The sequence below is a fragment of the Aquarana catesbeiana genome, linkage group LG10 (genome assembly GCF_042186555.1).
Source record: "Aquarana catesbeiana isolate 2022-GZ linkage group LG10, ASM4218655v1, whole genome shotgun sequence".
NCBI lineage: Eukaryota > Metazoa > Chordata > Amphibia > Anura > Ranidae > Aquarana > Aquarana catesbeiana.
The window spans coordinates 169,466,624-169,491,407 of record NC_133333.1 but is presented as its reverse complement, the minus strand read 5'-3'; the positions used below and the strand labels follow the sequence as shown (position 1 = coordinate 169,491,407).

At 42.4% G+C, this 24,784-nt stretch overlaps 1 protein-coding gene across 1 annotated transcript; it reads right to left on the bottom strand.

The window, feature by feature from the left end:
• Nucleotides 1–7,787: 7,787 nt before the first annotated feature.
• LOC141111022 (lysophosphatidic acid receptor 6-like) lies at nucleotides 7,788–10,466 on the bottom strand. Its single transcript, XM_073602939.1, has one exon. It carries the CDS (start codon nucleotides 10,321–10,323, stop codon nucleotides 9,250–9,252), a length of 1,074 nt encoding a protein of 357 aa, XP_073459040.1. The 5' UTR covers nucleotides 10,324–10,466; the 3' UTR covers nucleotides 7,788–9,249.
• Between the last annotated feature and the right edge of the window lie 14,318 nt (nucleotides 10,467–24,784).

The window sequence follows — 24,784 nt, the reverse complement described above, 5'->3', positions numbered from 1 at the left end:
ATACTTTTGCCATAAACTCTATATTATTCCCAAAACTCCAGGCAATCCCATGTACAATGCCTTTAGGATTACTTAGCCTGCAGTGAAAATATGCAGACCTACTAGATTCTCCTATCACCTATAGAGGAATTCTATGCAGCATTTAATTTATTAAAACAGGTAAGTCCTGAAGGCTACTCCAGTGGCTGCTGCAAGTACTTTGCTGGCTGTAGCTTCATTACAGCCTACAACAGAATTCTAGATGGTCATGCATTTTCCTGGGATACACATATTAGTTATTCCAATAGAAGGGAAACATCACAATAACATGTGTGTCAAATACAGGCCCATATCCCTCAACATGGACCTTAAAGAGGTGCTCAAGGCTCCTCCAGAAAAATTAAAAGTCAGCAGCTACAAATACTGTAGTCGCTGACTTTTAATATTAGGGCACTTACCTGTCCAGGGATTCAGAGATGTCGGCACTCAAGCCAATTTTTCAATCGGTGCTGCTGCCATCTACACTAAGGAAAACCGGAAGTGATGCCTTGTGGGACCACAGCTGGCTCCCTACTGCACATGTTCGAACCGCGCTGCTCTATGTGAATGGGCCGGCTGTGGGGGGGGAAGGAGGAAGGGGGAGCAAACAGCCATAAATTGGAGCGGGTACCTGTCAAAACCAGGTATCCGCTCACCCCCAAAAGGTGTCAAATGTGGCAGCAGCGGGGAGGGGGGAGGCAGACAAGCGGAGCTTCCTCTTTTGGGTGGAGCTCCGCTTTAAAGAGGCACTGCACTCTGGAAAAAAAACTTAAAGTCAGCAGCTATAAATAATGTATCTGCTGACTGTTAATAAACATGCACTTACCAGTCTAGGGATCCAGCGCTGTCCTCACCTGGACCAGTTCTGTGCCAGTCTTCGGGTCCCTGGTACTGACATCTTGGATGATGGAAGCCATCTGTGATTTTCTGTGCTTTCTCAATAGACCCCCAGCCTCCTGGGATGTGGTGCGTTTGGGGGGGGGGGGAGTGGGGTGAACTTTTGCTCAGATAGCCTAGGCCAGGGGTGTCCAAACTTTTTTCAAAGAGTGCCAGATTTGATGAAGTGAACATGCGTGAGGGCCAACCATTTTGCCTGACATTCTTTGAACCATTAAAATTTGGTCTAAGTGTGTTCGTCTGAACACTAATACACTGCCCAACAAGAATTCTCTTGCCTTTGTGGCTGTGTGTGGTGAAGAGATGAGCTCGGGCATGTTATTTGGATATATATATTGTATATATATCTTTTGTGGCCCCCAACGAATCCCAGGGCGCCGCTGAAGACTAAGGATGAGCTTGGGCGTGTTATTTGGATATACCGTATTTATCGGCTTATAACACGCACCTTCACTTTAAGAGGGGAGTTTCAGGAAAATGTATTTTAAATAAAGAACTGTGAAGCAAAATAAGGGTCAGTGCCCATCAATGCAGCCTAAGCAGTGCTCATCCGCAGCCTCACCATTGCCATGAATGCAGCCTCACATATGCCATGAATGCAGCCTCACATGTGTCATGAATGCAACCTCACATGTGCCATGAATACAGCCTCACATGTGCCATGAATGCAGCCTCACATGTGCCATGAATGCAGCCTCACATGTGCCATGAATGCAGCCTCGCATGTGCCATGAATGCAGCCTCGCATGTGCCATGAATGCAGCCTTACCATCGCCATCAGTGCAGCCTGATCGATGCCCATCTGCAGCCTCAGAGGAGACAGGGAGGGGGGCGGGACGAGCGCTGACAGATTACATACAGGGGAATCTCCTGTTTACTCGGCAACCTCTTTAATACAAAGTCCCGCCTCCTATGATAGACAGAACAGTCGTCCAATGGCAGCCCAGGAGACAGGACTTCCTATTACAAACACCGCCGAGTAAACAGGAGATTCTCCTGTATGTAACCTGACAGCACTCGTCCCGCCCCTTCCCTGTCCCCTCCGAGGCAGTGCCGATAAATACGGTAGATATCTTTTGTGGCCCTGAGGGCCACAAAAGATATATATATATATATATATATACAAATAACCAGGGGGGCCGTATTTAACTGGAAGGCGGGCTGCAATTGGCACGCGGGCTGGACTTTGGACATGCCTGGCCTAAGCAATCCGAGAAGAAGTAGAAGTAGGTACTTGTCAAAACTAGGTACCTGCTCCCTGAGAAAAAATTTAACACCAAAAAGTGGAAGGGGAGAGGTGGTAAGAGGAGGAACAGTGGAACTTCAGAACCTCCCTTAAAAGTTACGCTTTAAACTATTTTCCACATTTTTTGTTACTGGACTCTTACCATGCTTACTCTCAATTATGTACTTAGACCAGCAGGGCTTTACCCCAAACAGAGAAGCCAAAGACAACACAACGAGGGTGATCAATGGCATACATCTTGCAACACTCCATAATAAACCATTTTGTCTACTATCCAGAGATGCAGAAGGGGCCTTTGACCTTGTTGATTTCTTCAAAATCACCTTAGAACATATAGGCCTTAACAGTAACATGAAACAGTAGATAAATGCAGTCTATTCTGACCATACGGCAGAGTTAATGAATCCCTTTTAACTTTTTTCATGATAAAGGAACGAACGAGACAGGGTTGTCCTTTTTCACTATTTACTTTTATATCAACTCTGGAGCCCTTCCTTAGGCATATCAGGCAAAACTGAAATATCACTGGACTACCAACCAAAGTAGCCCATCACAAAGTGGTGGCATTTGCCTATAAATGGGCCAAATACAGTCGGCTGTCCAAATTTAAAATTACCCTATGGAAGTCGTAGGCTCTATATTCCAAGTCACCTTCTGCTTAACCCTAAATCATTCTTTGCCTTCAGATGGGCTGACAAATGTATCACTTACCTTGATACAATTATCAGTCCATTTACCTCACATCACTTTGAAGTTAACATACCCTCCCGTGAGCCATAAAAATAGAATTAGAGAAATAGACCAAAGATACCTTCACTTGGTTTTGGAGATTTGCTATTCTTAAAATGTCTATCCTCTTGTGCCTAACGTACCTTTTCCAGAAATTACCAATAAGATCCCAGCTTCATTTCTTAACACAGTTCGTACAGAATTTACAAAATTGTGAGGGAGAATAAACCTACCAGGATGAATTACAGGCTTCTCTCTTACTTTAAACTACATGGAAGTATAGGCTTCCCAGACCCCATAAAATACTACCACGCAAGACACCTAGCGAAAACTGTAGACTAGAGCTGCACGATTAATCGTCAAGAATCGTTATCGCAATTTTTTTCCCCATTTCCCCACTTGACAAAAGTGTTTCACGTGTTTCACGATTCTGTCTATGCAAAGAATTCTCTCTGCTCTTCTGAAGCCACAGCCGTCACAAGAAAGGAAGAAAAAAAACGGGCAGTCTGCCAAAAATCACAACATTCTTTAGCAGTGGACCCTAAGTATAAACATTATAACAATTTGTCAAAGGAATAGACTTCCTGTGTAAATGAGGAAAGTTTAACCACTTAAACGCTAAACCTTTTTCTGACATTTGTTGGTTTCAAGTTAAAATCATTTTTTTTTTGCTAGAAAAGTACTTAGAACCCCCAAACATTATATATATATATTTTAGTAGAGACCCTAGAGAATAAAATGGTGGTTGTTGCAATATTTTACGTCACACTGTATTTGCGCAGCGGTCTTTCAAATGCAATTTTTTTGGAAAAAAAATGACTTTAATGAATTAAAAAAAAAACAAAAAAAAAAACCAAAAAACTAACCAGTAAAGTTAGGCCAATTTTTTTTGTATGTCAAAGATTTTACATCGTGGGAATCGTGAGAATTGTGCTCTTTTTATTCTAAGCAAAAAAATTGTGATTCTCATTTTGTCCAGAATCTGCAGTTCTACTGTAGACTGGTGTAGACACCAAAAACACAAATAGTGGGTGACACACTACCCCAGGGGCAGGACGGAGCTACCAACACAGACTAGCAGAGGATTACACACAGCACCGCACGCCATACGTTTTTCCTGTATTCCTGTATGCCACACTCTGGATAGGATGGTGCACTGACGCACACACACATTGTGAGTACCCTCCTGGAGGGAACTGGTTTTATGAATGTACAATAAATCCCTGACGGTATTATGCTATGTAGTCTCCTTCTTTCCTATACATGCTGCCATTGATGGTTATCTGAGCGAGGTGCTGATCATTTCCAACAGATCCTATATGAGCCCAGGGGTGGCTCTATTGCGTGTTTAGACACTGTTTAACCACTGTGTCACACGCTCAGAGGTGAGCGTATGAGCAATTGGGGGTCACTGGAGGGCACTGAAGCATGCCGTTATTTGCACACCATATAGGAAGAACATGAGGAATGCCTATTTTTTTTTGGACACTAATTTTTGCACTTTATATTTTTCATATTATATTTTTTATGAATCGATTTTATTCGAGTTGTTGGACACTGCATTATTTTATAATTAGCACCTGGATTTTCCACGTTTTGCATGTTGCATGTTGATATATTTATATACCGTATTTATCGGCGTATAACACACACAGGCGTATAACACGCATATTCATTTTCAGAGGGAAGTTTCAGGAAAAAAACTTACATTTTAAATAAAGAACTTTGAAGCAAAATAAGGGTCAGTGCACATCTGCAGCCTCACCATTGCTTTCAATGCAGCCTGATCAATGCCCATCTGCAGCCTCACAAGTGCCATCAATGCAGCCTCATCAGTCCACATCAATGCAACCTCACCAGTCCACATCAATGCAGCAGCCTCACCATTGCCATCAGTGCAGCCTGATTGATGCCCATCTGCAGCCTAGAGGGGACAGGGAGAGGGGTGGGATAAGCGCCGACAGATTACATACAGTGAGACTCTCCTATGATAGACAGAACAGTGGTCCAATGGCAGCCTAGGAGACGGGACTTCCTATTATAGAGGCCACCAAGTAAACAGGAGTTTCTCACTGTATGTAATCTGACGCCGCTCGTCCTGCCCCCTTCCCTGTCCCCTCTGAGGCAGCTAAAATTGAAGTATTGGCGTATAACACGCACACGCTATTTGCACCCAATTTTCATGGTGAAAAAGTGAGTGTTATACGCCAATAAATACAGTATGTATTTTATTCACTTTTTTTCACAGGCGAATGGCACTGATTATTGCTTGCAGCATTTAATATTGAATATTTTTCACTGTGATTTATAGATTTTACAATATCGCACTTATTTGATTATTTATTTCGATCATATCCATTTTTGTTTATTTATTTATTTTTATCACGTATTAGCTTATCTTTCTAGCGCATACACAATTATTTATTTGATTTAGACAATTATGTTAAGACCCCTCCATAGAACGGGCCTTACAGGTAGTGATTATTACAAACTTTAATTCCTCCTCTACCAAAAATACCCAGGACTGACCCCAGTACTTTGCAAACCAGACATTTAAAAAATAAAAATACTTTACTACCCAGTTTCATATTATCCTCATTTACTCCATGTCGCTCCTGTTTGTATCAGTACAGCATCTCATCTAAAGCCTCTGTTATAAATATATACCAACTGTGCCCTTATTGCAATGAGACCTCCATATAGTTAAATAAAGAATTGACAAAAAAATTAGATCTGCCTCCAGTAAACTGAAATCTGACCAGTTGGTGCAGGTCATTCTGTTCGGTTCTTAGTGAATGAGCCTCCCTAAACTGTTCAAGATATTGCTTCTATTTTCTAAGGGTTTAAATAGACAGATATAGACATTTCTAGTCACCCAGCACCCTAAAAAGACAATAGTCCGAATTTGGCTGTAACACATTTCTAATGTACCTGTGTAGTGTGGTGGTAGTCAGCATGCTGCCTTCTAGTTCTTGATGTTCTGCGACCATGGAGGAAAGAGTGTTTTGTCATTAATGTTACTTTTTCCCTTCTTCATCAACTATAAAGTTGAATAAATATTTTCTCCAAATTTTTCTTAACAAAACCCATTTACAACCTCTGAAGTGGAAATGTACTCACATGTTAACGATAGTCTATGTTAACAGACCCGCCAAGAGGTTTAAATAAAAAGTAACAGAAAGGAAGAAATTCTTACCTTTCCTTGAAAAAAAAATATTTCCCAGGCTCCCCCCAGTGCTGGCCATGTGAACACAAGCCTAAACCAAATGGTCTTTACCGTTGTTGAAAGAAGGGTCAGAGTTCAATGAAGCTGGTACTCACCATCAGCAGAGATGAGCTGACTAAAAACTTAGGCTTTAAGTCATTTAACCAGCACTGGAGGGGCATTGTTTCTAGGAAAGGTAGCTATCCTTTAGTCTCTCAATTACTCCCTAATGATCCATCACATTATAATATACAATTGCTTCAAGTAAACATCTGAGAATTGGTCTCCTTTTCCCCTTCACCATCCCTTAATTAGTTAGTAACGGGATAGCAACAGGCTTTTGGTGGAGTCAATGGAGTTTTAGCGACTCACGCAGAAGGGACACAATGCAGGACTGGAAGATCTCCCCAGTCCTGCAGTTTAGCAAATTATGCTTGCTGGGGTAGCAGGGGTGACCCGGAAGGGGAAAGTGCACTAAAAACTAAGGGCTTTAATATTTCATACAGACTTTGATGTTTTGCACCAGTCCACCACAGCCTTTTTTTTGTCAGCTGAGAACCCTGCAAGCAAGATAGAAATACCTACAAAATACACTTAAAGTGGATGTAAACCCCAAAAAAATGTTTTTATTTCATACTGTAGAGTATAAGATTTCCTATCATTTGAGCCCAGTCTTGCCACACAGAGTTAATCCATCTCTGAGCAATCCTCTTTTATTGTTTAGCAAGATAAATCTTGACAAACTGAGAAAAACTTTGTCAAATCTTCTCCCTTGCTATGAGTGACAGGTGATTTACATCTCGTGCACTAGCCTAAGAGACATGCAGTATTTTTTAATTCCCTCCCACTCCTTTCTTCAGCAGCTCTGCAAGGATTGGCTGTTCCACACCTCAGCATGATTTGGCATGCTGAAGTCATGTGGTTACTTTCCTGTCTTTTCACTGGATGTTAGAGATCATAGCAGAAGTTCAGTGTTAGAAATACACAGGAGAAAATGCATATTGATAAGGGGAGTGTAGAGGTGGGCGGGGAGTCTACGGACATCACGACTCCACCCACCGAGCTCCAGACAACAGACCCACCCACAGAATCTGCAGTTTTTCAGGTCTCATAACAGACTGAGGGGAGACATTTGACAGGTAAAGATACATGCAGGAGGCATGTATATCCTTATAGATAACCCCTATGGCAGTAGTTTAGAAAGGATGACATTGGGTTTACATCCACTTTAATGCTCCAAGATGTGCCCCTTCTACAATATAGAAAGCCTAATGTTTTTAAACTGCCACCAGTCAAACTGAAACCTGCCTTGAAGTTGCAAAATAGAAAATAAAGAAAAGTGGTTACACAGCACATCCTTCAACTTACACTGCCTCATATGTAAAATTACTCACTGGATTCTGATTGTCATGGATTAAACAATACTCGTATTAAGGTAAATTATCTCCCTGTTTTTTTTAGCATGACACGCCTTCTCTAAGAGTACATTTTACCAGTTCAGGGGGCATGTATGCCCTTTACAGTAAACTCCAAACAACAGTTTGACCTTTTGATTAAAAAAAAAAATTTAAATATAAAAATATACATATGATTGGCAGAAAATAATTATGTATACGTAGACCATTATTTGTAAAAAAATAATCATCCTGAAATAAGATAAAACATGCCAGGAGGTATTAGACAACATATGGCTGTTATAAAAGTGCAGGTCATTTAATAGGGCTATAAAAATACACAGCTGTAGGCTAAGTTTCCATATGGTACAAAAGTGTTATTCTTATATGTAGTTGCATGAAAATGTTTGGGCACCCAGGTGAAATTACATAACACCCTATTTGCATGAGCTCTGCAGGAATGAGAAACAAAATAATCATACGTTGTATTTCTAGAACTCTTGAAGTCCAACGCTTTAACCGAGCAATAAAGGATTACAGTATATGGCAGGTGTTTATTACTGTGTTTCTGTTGGGGGGGGGGGGGTTCCTTCATATCCTACCAAGACAGGAAGTGATCAGAAATCCCCCAACAGGGGCATTACCAAAAACACAATTTTAGGAGAGTTGAGTTTGAGTTGCGTTCTGGTGTTGATTTTAGTGTGTCTGTGACTTCTTCTCCCAGTGACAACCAATCTCCTGATCTAGAGTCCAGCCATCAAAGAGACAGGAAATGAAAGAAAATCACAGAACAGAAAATGTACCTCTATCCAGCTATATCCAAAGTAAAAAATACCAGGGTATGGTTACTCAGATCTGCCAGCATAAACTACTGCAGTGTAAGAGTTAGAAGTAGCATTTTACAGAGAGAGCTGAACTGTTAAAATAAAAGAAGTTCTCTCTAAACTTTGAGGATGACTTACTGCACAGTGTTTGCAGCTAGAGAGATCAATGAGGGTTTATTTTAACACTCATTTAATGCTTAAGACTTTTTATATGCTTTTATATTTATAGCCTGTTTACAGTTCTACTTTAGGTGTATTCCTTGCAGAGGTTGTGTTTAGCTTTGACTTAATAAAATAACACAGTTGACTGAGGTGCACAACCATATGAATGTAAAAAAAAAAAAAAAAAAGATTTACTAAAACTAGAGAATACTAAATCTGGTGCAGCTCTGCATAGTAACCAATCAGCTTCCAGATTATCATAATTGCACAAGCTGAAGTTAGAAGCCGATTGGCTACCATGCACAGCTGCACCAGTTTTTGCACTCCCAAATTTTTGTTAATCAATCTCAAATTGTCTAATCACAATTAAATTATTAAGTGTAAAGAGCAATGGTGATTTGCAAAGTGCTGCAGCCCAATAAAATAAATTTACATTCCATTTACTGTAGCCACATCAGTGAAAGATTCATTTTTCTTGGCAGCCAAGGGTAATTGCCCTTTGTCCTATTAAACAACCTATATAAATAAAATAACATAACCAATAAAGGTAATTGTATCACAGATAATTTAAAATAACAGGACAAGAAATGAAAGGAAATCAATAGAGTGGGATATAGACCACGAAAAAATAAAACACACAAAAGAACAATATATCGTTTCTTGATTATAGATGGGCTTATACAAAAACATATAGGCAAACACATCAGCACACAGGCTCTTAGTCCCAGTGGGTCCAGTCTTAAAGGCATATAATGCTGAAAATGAATTGCAAGTTTACAGTACTGACCACTCGACCTTTGCATCCAAGATGGTGACACTAGACTGCTTATGGTTTGGAAAACGAGTGGGTGAGGAGACCACAGGGAGAGGTTTGTGCTTGGCTGTCAAATCATTAAAGACGTATTCCTTTCTAGCAACAGGTAAGGTTGGCAAATTAACTCTTTGGCTTAAGTATGGAATTAAGTAGAGAATGGGGTTCAAGCAGCTGTTGAGGCTTACTAAGGCCAAAGTGATTCTTCGTACTTTATAGATATATTGGCTGGAAGTGCAAGTCTTAATGATTTCCATTCTCATGAGGAAATGCAGGAGGTGGGTGACATGGTAGGGCAGGAAGCAAAGTAGAGAGATGACAAAAACAAATCCTATGATCCTCATTGCCACTTTTCGATGAATGCTTGATTTGATTTGGCACACTTTTCGTGCCATCACTGGGAAGACCACTCCGATAACTGTAAAAGGTACCAAAAATCCAAAGATTAAGGCACAGACATTGTAGGAAACAAGCCGATCCTGCCAAAATGTTAGGGAGAAACCTTCAAAACAAGAAGTCAATGTGCTGTTTTCTTGCACATTGTCCAGCGGACCTTCCAAGATTAACGGCAGTACAATGGCACTGCAGACCATCCAAATCATAATGGTCAGTACTAGTGGATAGCAACTAGATTTGAGTCTTAGGAATATCACTGGGTGAACAACTGCAAGATACCTGTCCAGGCATATACAAGTAAAGAAGCCAATGCTCAAGTAGATGTTGGCGTAGAAAAGAGTGCCCATAATTCGGCAAGCTATGTCACCTAAAACCCAGTTGTTTCCAGCATTGTGGTAATAAATCCGAAAAGGCAGTAGGCATATAAAAACAAAATCCACTGCAGACAGGTTAACAAAATAGACGTTGGAGCTTCGTGCCCTCTGACGACTTCGAGTCAGGAAGTACAAGGCAAGGATATTGCCCGGTAAGCCCAATATACACACCAGGCTGTATGTAACTGTGAAAAACCCATACTGAAAATCAGCCTGAAAGCTGCAACCATTGTGGCTGGCTCCTTGCACAAATAGATTCTCATCCATCCCAACATAGGACAAGTCAGGAGAACCTCAAGTGGTGCCTGGTGCTGCAAAGTTGATGAAATCTGCTAAAGATGCAGCTGAAGCAAACAGCACATCGCAGTCTAAAGCAGCCGTGCACGCTCCTCTGTGTCAGTTCAAGACCAACCACCTCTATTAAAGCAGTTTGTAGAACAAGTAACCACAGGAAGTCATAGGTCTGCAAAAGCTGCACTTAAAAAAAACATTACAAGCCTGAAAGGAACAAATCGTGAAAGAAAAAAATGTAACACTTCTGAATATCACACGTGACAAAGTAACATTTTGATATATATCACATAAGACATATGTTTCGATTGCTGAGCTTAAGGCAAACACAATAAGCAGAAATGTTTGAGGCTCTGTTCACACCTAGGCGTTTTTGGGTGTTTTTCTGCTGTAAGCCTCAGCTCTAAAAATGCCCAACAAGGCAAATCCTATTCATTTCAATGGCCCCTGTTCACATCTGAGCGTTCTGTCACCTGTAGCAAAACACTCGTAGCTCAAAAAAGTACTGGAGCTTTTTTTTGGCAGATTACAGGCGTTTTACTGCTTTTACATTGGTGACCTTTTAACCTTGAAAAAGCCTGTACAAAAACGCTGCAAAAACACCCGTAAACTAGCAACACTTAAATGTGAACAGAGCCTAAATGCAAAGCCAAAACGTTATCTTTTGAATAGAATGTCGCCATTTTCTGTTGTGTTCTGTGTCCCTGATAGGGAAGAATCAAAGCGTAATTAACCACTTTAATACCGGACACTTTTTCTCCCTTCCTGCCCAGGCCAATTTTCAACTTTCACACTTTGAATGACAATTGTGCGGTCATGCAACACTGTACCCATATGAAAGTTGTATCACTTATTTCACACAAATACAGCTTTCTTTCAGTAGTATTTAATCACTGCTGGGTTTTTTTTTCTTCTGCTAAATAAATGAAAAAAGACAGAAAATTTTGAAAAAAATCTGTGTTTTTCTTTGTTTCTGTTACAACATTTTGTAAATAAATAATCTTTCCTTGTGCCTCCATGGCAGCATACCTGTGATAAGCTCCGCCCCGGGCTCCTCCTCTCAGGATAGTGAATATATTTTAAAAGAAAGACCAATACTCCCCCAGCATTCTCCTTTTTTTCCTCATACCTCATGGATAGTGGTGTGTGTGTCCTTGCCTCTGCCTTGTGCAGGTTCCGTCTGGGTTCTAAGCCTCTCCCAGATGCAGTCCTCATCCTTGGGCTGCTAAAAGCGCTAATAAGGTGGGGAGCCCCTTCTAAGGATCTTTTGGGGCCGCAGCAGTCTCCTAAATTGGAGCGGTTGGTCTCCAGATGGATTATGGCTAGTACCATGCTGGGGAGCAGATAAGGCAGCATACCTGTTTAGCTTTATTTTCTGTCACTTCGTATGCATTATGCCTTTCACTTCTAAGAGTGTATGGGGAGTCTGTGGCGTTCTTGGGGATCGTGTGCTTGCATCGGCCGCCGTGCGGCGCATGCGCAATAGTGGTGAGGACTCAGGTGCCATCTTCCTTGAGGGAATCAGCTTAGGCTGTTGCCCTCACTATAGGAGGATGGCTGGGGGGCGGACATTAGGCTATGTCCACGCTCTCCTTCCCTCCCCTGGTCCTATTTAAGTAGCAGGGGAGTTTAGTATGGCGGCCTGCTTTGGTGCAGCAGGTTGTCTGTGCCAAGTGCTCCTGTATGACTGCAGTCCATGTTCTCTGGTAGGTAAAAAAAAAAAAAAAAAATAGGGGAAAAGGTTTTTGGATTTTTTCTTTTGTGTCTGTACTTGCAAAGGTAAAAGAGGGGAGGGAAAGGGGAAAATAGTTTGTTTAGCATTTAGATAAGTGAAAAAGGAAGGAAAGGGATTTTTACGGTGCAATTTATTCAAATATAAAAGAGAAGGCTATATGTTTTTTTCACTTTCTGTTAAAAAACAGTTTTATTGTTTACATTAAAAACAGACATATATGTCAATAATTTGTGACAATACAATTAAAACAGCGTGGTCAATAATGGAGGATAACATATAGGATATACGCTACGAATTCACAAATAGTCGTTATTGCATACTAGCCCGACATGTTTCGCATTAGTCGCTTTATCAAGGGGTATGCAATTGAGTAGCGAGTCATCCAAAACTTTTAAATTATTCTACAAAAGAAGAAAAAGGGTTTTACATATAGAAAAAATATATATTTTGCAATAATAATACAACATGAGATAAGGAATGTGTTATCACTCTGAAGCACCCATAAAGGCTTACCCCCAAAAATAATTGACCCTAGGTGGACTCATCAGGACCAGTGTATGCAGACACAGCCGAGCGGGATAGCAAGGGAGGCTAAATATGCAACCACAGGGAGCAGTCAGGTGAAGCTGTTGTACAAAACAAAGGGGTATTCAATATAAGGGGATAAATATCATTGTATAAAGGCTTAATTGGATTTGTAGAGAGTATAAAGTTAAGTAAGTATCACTTACATCAAAGAGTTATTATAAGTTGCATCTGCGATCCGAGAGATGCAGTTAAACGCCAGAAATGGCAATAGCCAGAAATAGGTAAATGTAATATACGTTTGGAACTGGAAAACAGGACCTAAACACAATTTGCACAAGGATATGGTTAAAGTTTGGAATTAAAACTATGCTCCATAAAGAAAGTATTGAAAAATGATGTTGTCAATCAACATCATAATGAGGGTTTGTTCAGAGTATAGAGTTTTCAATTAACTTAAAAGGGAGAAAAGTTATAGATAAATTAGACACTCAACCAGAGTTCAATAGGTATAGCCATAAAAACATAACTCTAGAATATGGAGCAAGGTATGGTGATAAACACCAGTCACATTACCTAGCTTATGTCTTCGCTTGCAACCTCCGGCGCTGGCAGACATGGCTGTCAGATTAGCCGGTTTAAATACTGCTCCCCATCGAGACGGCGTGTGACGTTGCCGGCTCGATGCGGACGTGATGGCGCTACTGCGCATGCCCGGGAAGCCAAACCTCGTCGAACCTCAATCCCCACAAATCACCGCGCCGGAGGAGACAGCCGACATGCGTGCCAATACGCATGGTAGCTCCTCCCGCACAATGATCACGCGGGGACGGAGGGGGCGGGGAATGGTTGCGATGGAAACCAGCTCTGCTGAGGGCGACGAATGCCATCGCCTGTCGAGAAGCTGGCTTGGAGGGGATGCACGGCGCGGATTGGGCACATCAAAAAGGTGTGCCCCGGGCGTCCGTGTGGATGCGGCAGCCCCTCTATAACATATCCCAACAGGACCGGCCTGAAGTGGTCTAACTGAGAAGGGTCAAAGGGGTAATCGATCGACATGGGGGGACCACAGACCAGCCAATTTCGATCGGTGCTACCGAGGGACAACACATATTGTATCTATCAAATCATGAATACAATAAAGAACATGGTTAAGCAGTGAGACATCATTTAGACAGCAATTACACATTTACACAAATGTATCAATAGGAGATAAATAAAATAAACTAACGTGGATATTCACAAATAACAAATTATGAGAAAGGCATAGAGGAAAGGGGTAGGGGTGGGGGAGGGAGATGGGAAAGGGGTAGAGGGATGAAAGGGGGATGGTGTCAGTTGGAAAGTGACATCATTACCCATAACATGAGCAGCTTAAATCAGAGGAAGGGTCTGTAACTAAGGCATTCATTGAAACCTGGGAAGTGAGTGGCTTGGAGACTGTAAATCCAACGGGCTTCAAGCTGGAGGAGTGTCCGATCGACACTTCCCCCTCTTTCATCTAGTGGTATATGTTCCAAAGCATAGAACTTTATGGTTCTGGGATTAAAGTTGTGATATAATCCTACATGTCTGGCAATGGCTGTGTCCATTTGTTTTTTCAAGATTGGCTTTATATGATCTCTAATTCGTTTGTATAGTGGTCGTTTTGTTTTACCCACATAGAATCCACCGCAGATACATTGAGCTAAATAGACTATGCCTGGAGTTTGACATGTAGCCTTAAATTTTATTAAATGCCATTGACCATTGGGAAGTGAGAATTGTGATGTATTTTCCACATAGGGACATATGTCACATCTGCCACACGGGGAGATACCTGTGTGGGAAGGGTTATTGTTAATTGAGGTGTCTTGGAAATGACTATGGACTAGACGGTCCTTCAATGACGGGGCACGTCTGTAGGTTATTTCAGGAAACGAATTGATGTGTCTGCTGACAGCTGGGTCAGCAGACAAGAGAGGCCAAAATTTTGTTATAATGTTTCTAATTTTTTTATGTTGACCAGAATAGCGAGTGATCAATCTGACCGTGTCAGATTTTTTTGGGTGTTTTTTTAAAAATAATAAGGGATCTCTATTCTGTATTTTTACCTTGTTGTAGGCCCTCTTGAGGCATGCATGGCTATATCCTCGGGACAATAGCCTTTTATATAGATCTTTTGCTGCTGTATGGAAATCAGTATCCCTACTACAGTTGCGTCTTAGACGCAAGTATTGACTGTAGGGGATACTTTTCAACAACGGGTCAGGGTGCGCACTAGCTGCGTGGAGAATAGTGTTTCCCGCCGAGGGTTTTCTGAAAAGTGACGAATTTAGTTTTCCATTGGTATCAATTGAAATGGTAAGATCAAGAAAATTAATTGCAGTTATGCTGTGTTCCATGGTGAAATGTAAGTTAAAATTATTAACAGAGATCAATTTAAAGAATTCAACCAATTCTCTTTCTGACCCAGACCAAAATACCAGAACATCGTCTAGGTAACGATACCAGGAGACGACCTTTTCCAAGAAAAAGGTCAGGTCGTCCCTGGAAAACAGATCTTTTTCCCACCCCCCCAGGTACAGGTTGGCATACGATGGGGCACATTTGGTCCCCATCGCAACCCCCTGCACCTGGAGGTAGTGGGAAGAGTTGAACATGAAGACATTGTGTCTTAGTATGTAGTTGAGAAGTTTTAAGACAAAGTCATTGTATTTCTCAAATGAAGGACCTCTCTCTTGTAGGTGATTACTGACAATTTCAATACCCTTTTTGTGGGGGATCGTATTATAGAGGCTTTCGATATCCAGGGCAACCAAAATGGTGCCTGGTGGGAGAGATATATCTTCAATAGTTTTTAATAGATCTATAGTGTCTTTAATATAAGAGAAGAGGGAGGTAACGTGAGGATGTAGATAATTGTCAACTAGACAGCTAGCATTTTCCGTAAGACACAGACAGCCCGAGATTATGGGGCGTCCTGGAGGGTCTGTAATGGATTTATGTACCTTTGGTAAGGCATAAAACGTAGGAATACGTGGGTCCTTCACATTGAGGTAGTCCCACGTATTTTTATCTATGATGCCCTCGTGAAATGCCTTGAAAATGATATTATAGTATTCAGCATGGAAATTTTGTATTAGACTTTTGGAAATAGGACGGTACCATTCTTGATTACATAGAATTTTATTGCACATATTAATGTATTGAGGTATTTCCATGATAACCAAATTCCCGCCTTTATCGGCAGGTTTGATTATTATTTTTTGATTGGACTCAAGGGATTTAAGGGCAGCTTTTTGATTTGCATTTAAGTTAGACGAACCAGAGGGGCGAAGGTTAGACTCCTCAATTGCTTGTGAGGTCTGTGTAACGAATGCCCAGATATTGGGGTTCGTATTTAGAAGAGGGAAATTTTTTGACTTTGGTTTATAGGGCTGTGGGGGGGGGAAAGACACACCGGCGACTGACAGCTCCGGCAAGTGCAGACAACCGGAGGCGTCGTCGTCCGTGTGTCCCTCCTCCCAGAGTGCCATCAAGTCCTCATAGGCTCTCTGTTCTTCTATATTAGTCCAAAGGCTACTTGTTTTATCATTAGGACAGATGTCTGATTGGGGTTTGTCAAAGATGACTTTGTATAAGAGTCTGCGAGCGAATAGATGGAGATCCTTGATAAGATGAAACTTATCAGGCTGAGAGTCAGGGCAAAAAGTAAGACCCAATTTAAGGACTTGTTCTTCGAACTCATTTAAGGCATACGAAGAAAGATTAATGATAGACAATTCAGATGGATTAGATGTGGGGTCAGAGGTACAGGGAATTAAACTGGAGTCTGGGTTTATGCCATTTCCTGATCTTTCCCTAAAAAAATGGGAGCTAACTTCATATCTGCTGTTACAAGTGTACCTGAGGGAGAAATCACAGTATTAGTGTTGCTTACCTTGGTAACCGTGTTAAGGTTAAGGGGAGGGGCAATGACCGCCGTAGAAGGTGCTGTGGATACAATAGTATGAGTGGCCGATACCTGTGGACCACGTGAAGTTTGTGACGAAGGGTGAGGTACATTAGAAGTGCGAGGTGGTGCCAATTTGAGGTGATTGGGCTGTGACCGACGAGGTGCAGGAGTGCCGGTTAGGTTCTTCAGGGACTCCAAGGAGGCCGTGTCTGAGTTGCTTTTGCGTCGCTTCGACAGTCTGTCTCCAGACAGATCTCGATAGACCGTTGATTGGCTAGATGATAGGGAAGAGGAAGGTGAAAGGTTAGTTGTATCATTGCCATTTCTAGTATTGCGTTGACCGGAGGATCTATATGGTCTAGTATTAGTATTATGCGTCCATTTGTAAGCTGACCCGTTTGAGTGGGCATTGGTGTCACGTGCAAACTTGTTCTCCTTCGTTCGGATGATGTCCAAGGTATATTTTTCTACATGAACCTTGAGTTCATTTTCTTTTTTCTTAAATTTTGCATTATGTGATATATGTTTATGGTCATTGTACCATTGTGTAATGGATGCATCTAAAGTGACAAATTCTTGTTCGTATTGTTTGCACAATAGATCCATCATCCCAAAGGAACAAGTCTGCAGGTTTTCTTCCCACTGGACCTTCAAGGGGTCATCAACTTTGCGTACATTAGGGAAGATTTGAATTCTTAAACCCCAAGGCACAATTTTGTGATCTATATATTTAATAAAATATTTTTTATGCCAATATATTCTTACTTTACGTTCCAGAAGACGTTGAAGTCTTAGGAAGATATGTTCCAGATCCTTGTCACTCATTTCTCCCGTATTATGGGTTTGTTGGATCTTATCCATAAGGCCTAACCAGGCCTCACCACTGAAAGCTGCCATGGGGGAGTGTGGGAAGGGAAAGAGGGAGTTTGTTTAGCATATTTTTGTTTTTAATTTTGGACGGAGTTTGGAGTCAGAAATGGTGTATAGCTGAAATCTTCCTTTTTCTTTCTCCTTTTTTTTTTTCTCCCCCTCTTTTTTCTCTTTTATCTCTTTTATTTGTTTGTCACTAGTGTTTTTTTCCTCTCCTAAGCTGCTACTGCCTGCCCCCACAGCAATGAGTCAGCCACCATCAGATCAAGATCCTCGTTACTCTAGGTAAAGACATGCACTTTGGTTCCTGAAAAAAAAAAAAAAAAAAAAAGAAGAAGAATTTTTCTTTGTTTGTTAGAAAAAGAGTGCTTTTACGCCGTTAACTTTTTTTTTTTTGTTTCAGCCCTATACGCCAAGATAAGTCTAACAGGACTTCTGGCCACCATGGAGGTCATTCCCATAAAGCCATGAACACAGTCGATCGTCTAGATCACATCATTCGGATGACAAATCTTCTTCCAAGAGACATCGATCGACAAATTCTCCTAGACGAGAAGGTCCAAAAAAGTTTTGGGCTTGTGGTGCTGTCCCTATGGCAGATAAACTGGTCTGCAAGGATTGTTTTCAAACCTATGCCGCTCAAGGGGAGGCTGAAGCTCAGCAAGTTACAGACTTGATCAAAAAAGTCGTTAAGGACTCACCTGCAGAACTAGTGGGAACAACGCTTCCCCAGCAGATTGCGACAGGTGAGCAGGAGAAGACGGCAGATGTAGTGTGCTCCCAGGTCCCTCTGCCACCGGTTCTGGTTGGTCCGCATCACTACCTCCTCCTACGACTGGTGGAGACAAGGATGAGTTGGAAGAATCAGCGGATGAGACTGACCCATCAGGGTTCAGTTTTTCTTTAGTCCAGCTATTTGTGTCAGCCGTGAAGTAGGCTATAGGTTGGGAGGAGGTCGAGGAACCTCCTAAAAAGTCGATGCCTTATTTTCCCTTTTTGTAGAAAAGACTTTCCTTTTTCCCGCTTATGGAGGAAGTGAAAGACCTCATCTTGGATGAATGGAAAAAGACTGGGAAACGTTTTTTTTCCCTAAACTGGTTGCAAAAACTTTACCCTTTAGCCGAATCAGACTTGGCTCTTTTGGACACCTCCCCGGTAGTTGACGCCACAGTAGTTCGCCTAGCCAAGAACATTACCTTGCCAATGGAAGACTCAGCCTTCTTTAAGGATACGTTAGATAGGTGCATTGATTCAGACCTTAAGAATGCCTACCAGTCGGCTGGAGGCGCCTGCAGACCAGTGGTGGCGTTAACATCAGTCTCTAACACTATTAGGGTCTGGACGGAGAACATAGAGATGGCCATACAACAAGATGTCCCAAAATATAATATCATTAAAGCACTGGAAGAGCTCAAGATGTCAGCTGATTTTGTGGGGGAAGCAGCCATCGATGCAATAAAATTTTCAGCTAAAGCCATGCTGCATACAATTATGGCCAAACAGGCCCTGTGGCTAAAGCCATGGGTGGCTGATGAAGCCTCTAAACAGAATTGGTGCAGGATCCCCTTTGACGAAAAGGCACTATTTGGGGATAGACTAGAGGATGAGAAGGTCTCAAGTTTTTTCCTCCAAGTTTCAGCCTTCCAGGAATAGGAATTTCTCTCAGTTCCGTCAAAATAGAGATCCTAAAAGGAACTGGAGAAGCACTGAAGCTACCTTCTTAAAACCTAATAAACAGAGAGATATTCTCAACCCCCAGGACGGAGCGAAACCTTTTTGACATGAGGTCACCCCAGGGGATACTGGTCATGGCCAGACTAACCTGCTTCTCCGGGGTCTGGACCAGCCACTGCAAGGATCCTTGGGTGGTATCCACAGTCAGTTTCAGACATTTTTGGACATTCTCAAAGCATCCTCCTCAAGATTCATTTGCTCTAACCAGAATTCCGGTCTCGCTGCAGAAAGCAGAGGTACTGCAAATTGCAGGTTATATGTATAAACAAGTATACTACTGCATATATAATCTCCTCACAAAGTGTGTGGTTATTATACTTATGGTAGTGGTATGTGTGGATAAAACATCCAAAGTTATACACTCGACATGTGTAGAAATATACCGTAAGTAATATCCCTATAAAGTACCAAAAATAACTCACACAAGTATAAAATCATCAGTGTACAGTGCGATAATTAGTGAGAAATTAATGGTATACCTCCATAGCTATAGCTAAACAATAATAACATCATAGATAATGAAGATAGCAGTATGCCCATAAATCACCATATAGTTTACCAATGTGATAAATGATATACTGCTACCAGGTTGTGAGGTCCATAAACATTATAAGTGAACAAAAAATTGAAAAAAATGTTTTATAAGTGTTTATATAGCAGTCCATAATTAATGCATAAAGATGTCTTCAAAACGGTGAAAGAGAATTTTCAAAATGTGACTTGAGTGCTCTCAGTATCCTTGGTGACTTAGTGCTCCCCACTAACCAGATCCAGTCACCCCAAGGGGGCAATGCGCATATAGATATGGCCTCTGTGGTCTCCTTATCGGCGTGGTCGATGGGGCTCCAAGGGTGATCCTCAGCATTCATAAGAAAGTAGAGCTTGGTCATTCATATGAAAAAGAAGGAATAGTGGACTCCCATAGTGTAGTAAATAAAAATAAAAATTTATTGCAACATATAAAATCTTCCAATAAAAAACTACAGTCCAGCAGCAACTGGCTATAGTATTCCAGCAGCAAGGTACCAAAAAGATAATTTACTCCAAGCTTTGGTGTAGCTAACACAATGCTACCCCAATAGAGTATAAAAACAATCGGCAGCCTGTGACGCTAGATGGAAGTAAAGAACGTGTGTTTGCACTCCACCTGCATTCCACCGGCCCGTGTTCCGGAAATGACGTAGCGTGCCTGGCGCCATCATACGCGTTTCGTCATAGACGTCCTCAGCGACGGTGCCCGCACTCCACGCCATTTAATAGGGAAGCAGCCATATCAGTCCCGCCCCTTATAGAAGAAGGCACCTATCATGGTGAGCTGAAGGCGGAGCAACATGCCTGGTTCCTCCCGCAGTGTCCGCAATGGTTGAAATAGTAAATTAGATTAATGTGCTACGTCCGACATCATGGCTGATTTCCTAATAGGTTAAACCAGTTATATATATGTGCATCATGACAAGCACTAACATGAGCAATAAGAATAGTGATCCTAATACTCAATATTACTAATTCATCCATACACCCTATATATAAAAATGCCACGTATACACAACTCATATGGTACTAATAATCTGCAGCTCGTATGAGGCTCCCCCTGTAGGCCATTTCTGTTCTCCCTGTCATGATGTAGCAGCATACCTATCTATTGTCTTAAGTGCAGTCATCACACTACATATAGAGGCACTGCAAAAATTTCTACTCCTATTACAGGTCCAACAAGCAGTAGTCCCTGTCCCTCCCTCAGAGAGGTTCACAGGGTTTTATTCAACCCTTTTTCTGCTCCCCAAAAAGAATGGGGATTGGAGACAGGTGGTGTATTTAACCACTTCAGCCCCGGAAGATTTTACCCCCTTCCTGACCAGAGCATTTTTTGCGATTCACCACTGCGTTGATTTAACTGACAATTGCGCGGTCGTGCGACGTGTCTCCCAAACAAAATTGACGTCCTTTTTTCCCCACATATAGAGCTTTCTTTTGGTGGTATTTGATCGCTTCTGCGATTTTTATTTTTTGCGCTATAAACAAAATAAGAGCGACAATTTTGAAAAAAACGCATTATTTTTTACATTTTGCTATGATAAATATCCCCCAAAAATATATAAAAAAACATTTTTTTTCCTCAGTTTAGGCCGATCTTATTCTTCTACATATTTTTGGTAAAAAAAAAAAAAAAAAAATCGCAATAAGCGTTTATTGGTTTGCGCAAAAGTTATAGCGTTTACAAAATAGGGGATAGTTTTATGGCATTTTTATTAATAATTTTTTATTCACTAGTAATGGCGGCGATCAGCGATTTTTATTGTGACTGCGACATTATGGCGGACATGTCGGACATTTTTGACACATTTTTGGGACCATTGTCATTTATACAGCAATCAGTGCTATAAAAATGCACTGATTGCTGTGTAAATGGCACTGGCAGTGAAGGGGTTAACCACTAGGAGCGGGGAGGGGTTAAGTATGACCTAGGGGAGTGATTACTAACTGTAGGAGGGATGGGCTAGCAGTGTCACTACACTGATCACCGCTCCCGATTACAGGGAGCTGTGATCAGTGACACTTGTCACTAGGCAGAACGGGGAGATGCAGTTTACATCAGCATCTCCCCGTTCGTCCTCTCCGTGAGGTGATCGCGGGTATCCCCACGGCGATCGAGTCCGCGGGACCCACAACCCGACTCATGGAGCTCCGGGCCGGCGTGCGCCGCCGGCGGTGCGCACGCAATGACACGGCAGGGAAATTCAAATGGACGTACCTGTAAGTCCATTTGCCCAGCCGTGCCATTCTGCCGATGTACATCGTCGTGCGCCGGTCGGGAAGGGGTTAAAGCATCTGAATAATTTCATTCGTCTAGACACCTTCAAGATGGAATCCTTGCAAACGATCATCCAGATGGTACAACCGGGAGATTGGATGATCTCAGTGGGTCTCCAAGATGCCTACTTCCACGTGCCCATCCTCCCTGCCTTCCAAAAATATCTAAGGGTAGCAGTAGGGCACACGCATCTTCAGTTTCAGTGTCTCCCCTTTGGCCTCTGCATCTCACCGAGGGTATTTTCGAAGATCGTAAATGCAGTTCTAGCCCCCCTAAGGGAGAGAGGGCTGAGAGTTTTTCATTATCTAGATGACATCTTGTTACTAGCTCTCAGCCCAGAACAACTTCTGGAGCATAAGATCTTGCTGTCCACCCTAGAAAAATTCGGGTGGCTAGTAAATGGGGAAAAGAGTCTTCTTACACCAACCCAGACAATGATCTACCTGGGAGCCTTGTTCAACACTTCGACCGGGATAGTGTGTCTTCCTCCCCAGAAAGTGGCGGCTATTTCCCAGAGGATGATCCAGGTCAGATCACTGTCCCACCTATCTGCGTCGGGTTGCCTGAGTTTAATCGGGATTATGTCCTCTTGCATCCCGATGCTGCCTTGAGCCCATTGGCACCTAAGGCTTTTTTCAAGCAGGCTTCTAGTCACAGTGGAAGAAACAGTCACTGCATCAGTGGATTTTCATCTCGATCCCCATGAAGAGGAGTCTTCTTTGGTGGAAGAAGAAAGATCGGATCTCGAAGCCACGGCATCTGAAGTGCCACTCTTGGACCATACTTACTACCGATGCAAGTTCAAGAGGCTGGGGAGCACACTGCGATCATCTAGAGGTGCAAGGGAAGTGGGACTTTCCCACGACGGGAATAGTCTCAAACGTCCTGGAAAAACGGGCAGCCTATCTAGCCATAGTGAGACTGGGGGACCACCTACTACAAAAACCAGTCTTGTTACGCTTGGACAACAGAGCGGCAGTGGCATATATCCAGCGACAGGGGGAACTCACAGCATCTCGTTGTTGAAGGAAGTGGAGCCCATTATATTGTGGGCAGAGAGAAACTTGCTGGAGCTCAAGGCAGTCTACCTTCCGGGCCGCCTGAATGAGAAGGCAGATCATCTGTCCCAGAACTTTCAAGACAGCAACGAATGGTCCCTTCACCCCTCAATATTCAGTTGGATCATGGGTCTCCAGAATCCCCCAGAAATCGATCTCTTCGCCTCAGCAGAGAATGCCAAATTGCCAAGGTTCCTTACATGTCTGGCTCATCCCCGGGCAGAGTCAGTGGATGCCCTTTTGAGTTCATGGCAGTGCAGGACAGCTTATGCGTTCCCCCCCAAACCTTTAATCTCGAGATTTCTCCTCAGATTACTGAACAAGTCAATCAGTGTGGTGGCAATCCTCCCATATTGGCTGAGGAGGCCATGGTTTCCTTGGGCAATGCACCTCAGCACTTGTCATCCTGTCAAGATTCCAATCTTACCTCAGCTTCTCACTCAAGGGAGATTTGTGCACCCAGCACCTCACAAACTAAATCTTCATGCTTGGATGTTGAAAGTCAAAAATTCCAATCTCTAAGTTGCTCATCAGAAGTGATCTCTACACTGCTAAAGGCCAGAAAGCCATCCACAAATGGTGTATACACCAAGATCTGAAACAAATTCAAATTGTTTGCAGCCGGCAGGTGTTTGGACCCTGCGGTCCTTTCCTCCTCGCTGCTCTTCCTTCAAGCAGGCCTGAACCTTGGTCTCGGTCTAAGAGATCAGGTGGCAGCCATTTCGGCAGCCACACAAAAGAGATGGGCAGAAGACATTCTTATCATCCAATTCCTCAGAGCAGTTAAGAAAATGAGGTCACCAGTAAAGCATACTTTTCCTGCTTGGGATCGGTTTGTGGTATTGGACTCTCTGACAACTCATCCTTTTGCCCCATCGGAATCTGCTACATTATGGAACCTGATGCTCGAAGACTGCCTTTTTGATTGCAGTGACTTCAGGGAAGAGAGCCTCGGAACTACAAGCATTAGGGGCAGAGGATGAGCACATATCCTTCTTCCCAGTCAGAGTGGAGCTTCGGACAGTTCAAGGATTTGCGCCTAAAGTGTCTTCCCGATCCACTCTCACGGAGGCTTGGGCTCTACCTACCTTTCCAGATCTCCAGTCAGGGTCTTTACATGAACTAGATGTGTCCAGAGTTCTAAGATGTTACCTTCAGGCCACAGTATCCTTCAGGGCATCAAACAGACTATTCAATCTACCTTGGGACAAGATTAGAGGAAAAGAAACAGCCTCAAGAACGATTGCCTTCTGGATTGGCAAACTAATTCAAAGAACATATAGGGTTAGAGGATTGGAGCTGCCGGCGGTTAAAGCCCACTCAAAAAGGGCAGTTTCTTCGTCTTGGCCGGCAAGGGCAAATGTCTCTCTTGAAACGATTTGCAGAGCAGCTTCCTGGTCTTCTTCAAACACATTCATGCGACATTATAGAATTGATCCAAGAGCACTCACTTCAGTGGAGTTCGGAAGAAGGGCAATTGAATCAGCTCTGATGATTACATAATAAAATTTCTTTATGAGCATTACCCACCCAGTTGTTCAGCTAGTTATTGTATCACAGGTATGCTGCCATGGAAGCATCAGGAAAAGGGAAAATTGTATCATACTTACCGTAATTTTCCTTTCCTGGTGCTTATCCATGGCAGCATATATGCTCTCCCTTGGTATTCGATATAACAGGAGAATGCTGGGGGGGGGGTATTGGTCTTTTATAATACATTCACTATCCTGAGAGGAGGAGCCCAGGGCAGAGCTTATCACAGGTAT

Coding starts and splice junctions, on each gene's coding strand:
- LOC141111022 (XM_073602939.1), bottom strand. CDS start 10,323: ATGGATGAGAATCTATTTGTGCAAGGAGCCAGCCACAATGGTTGCAGC.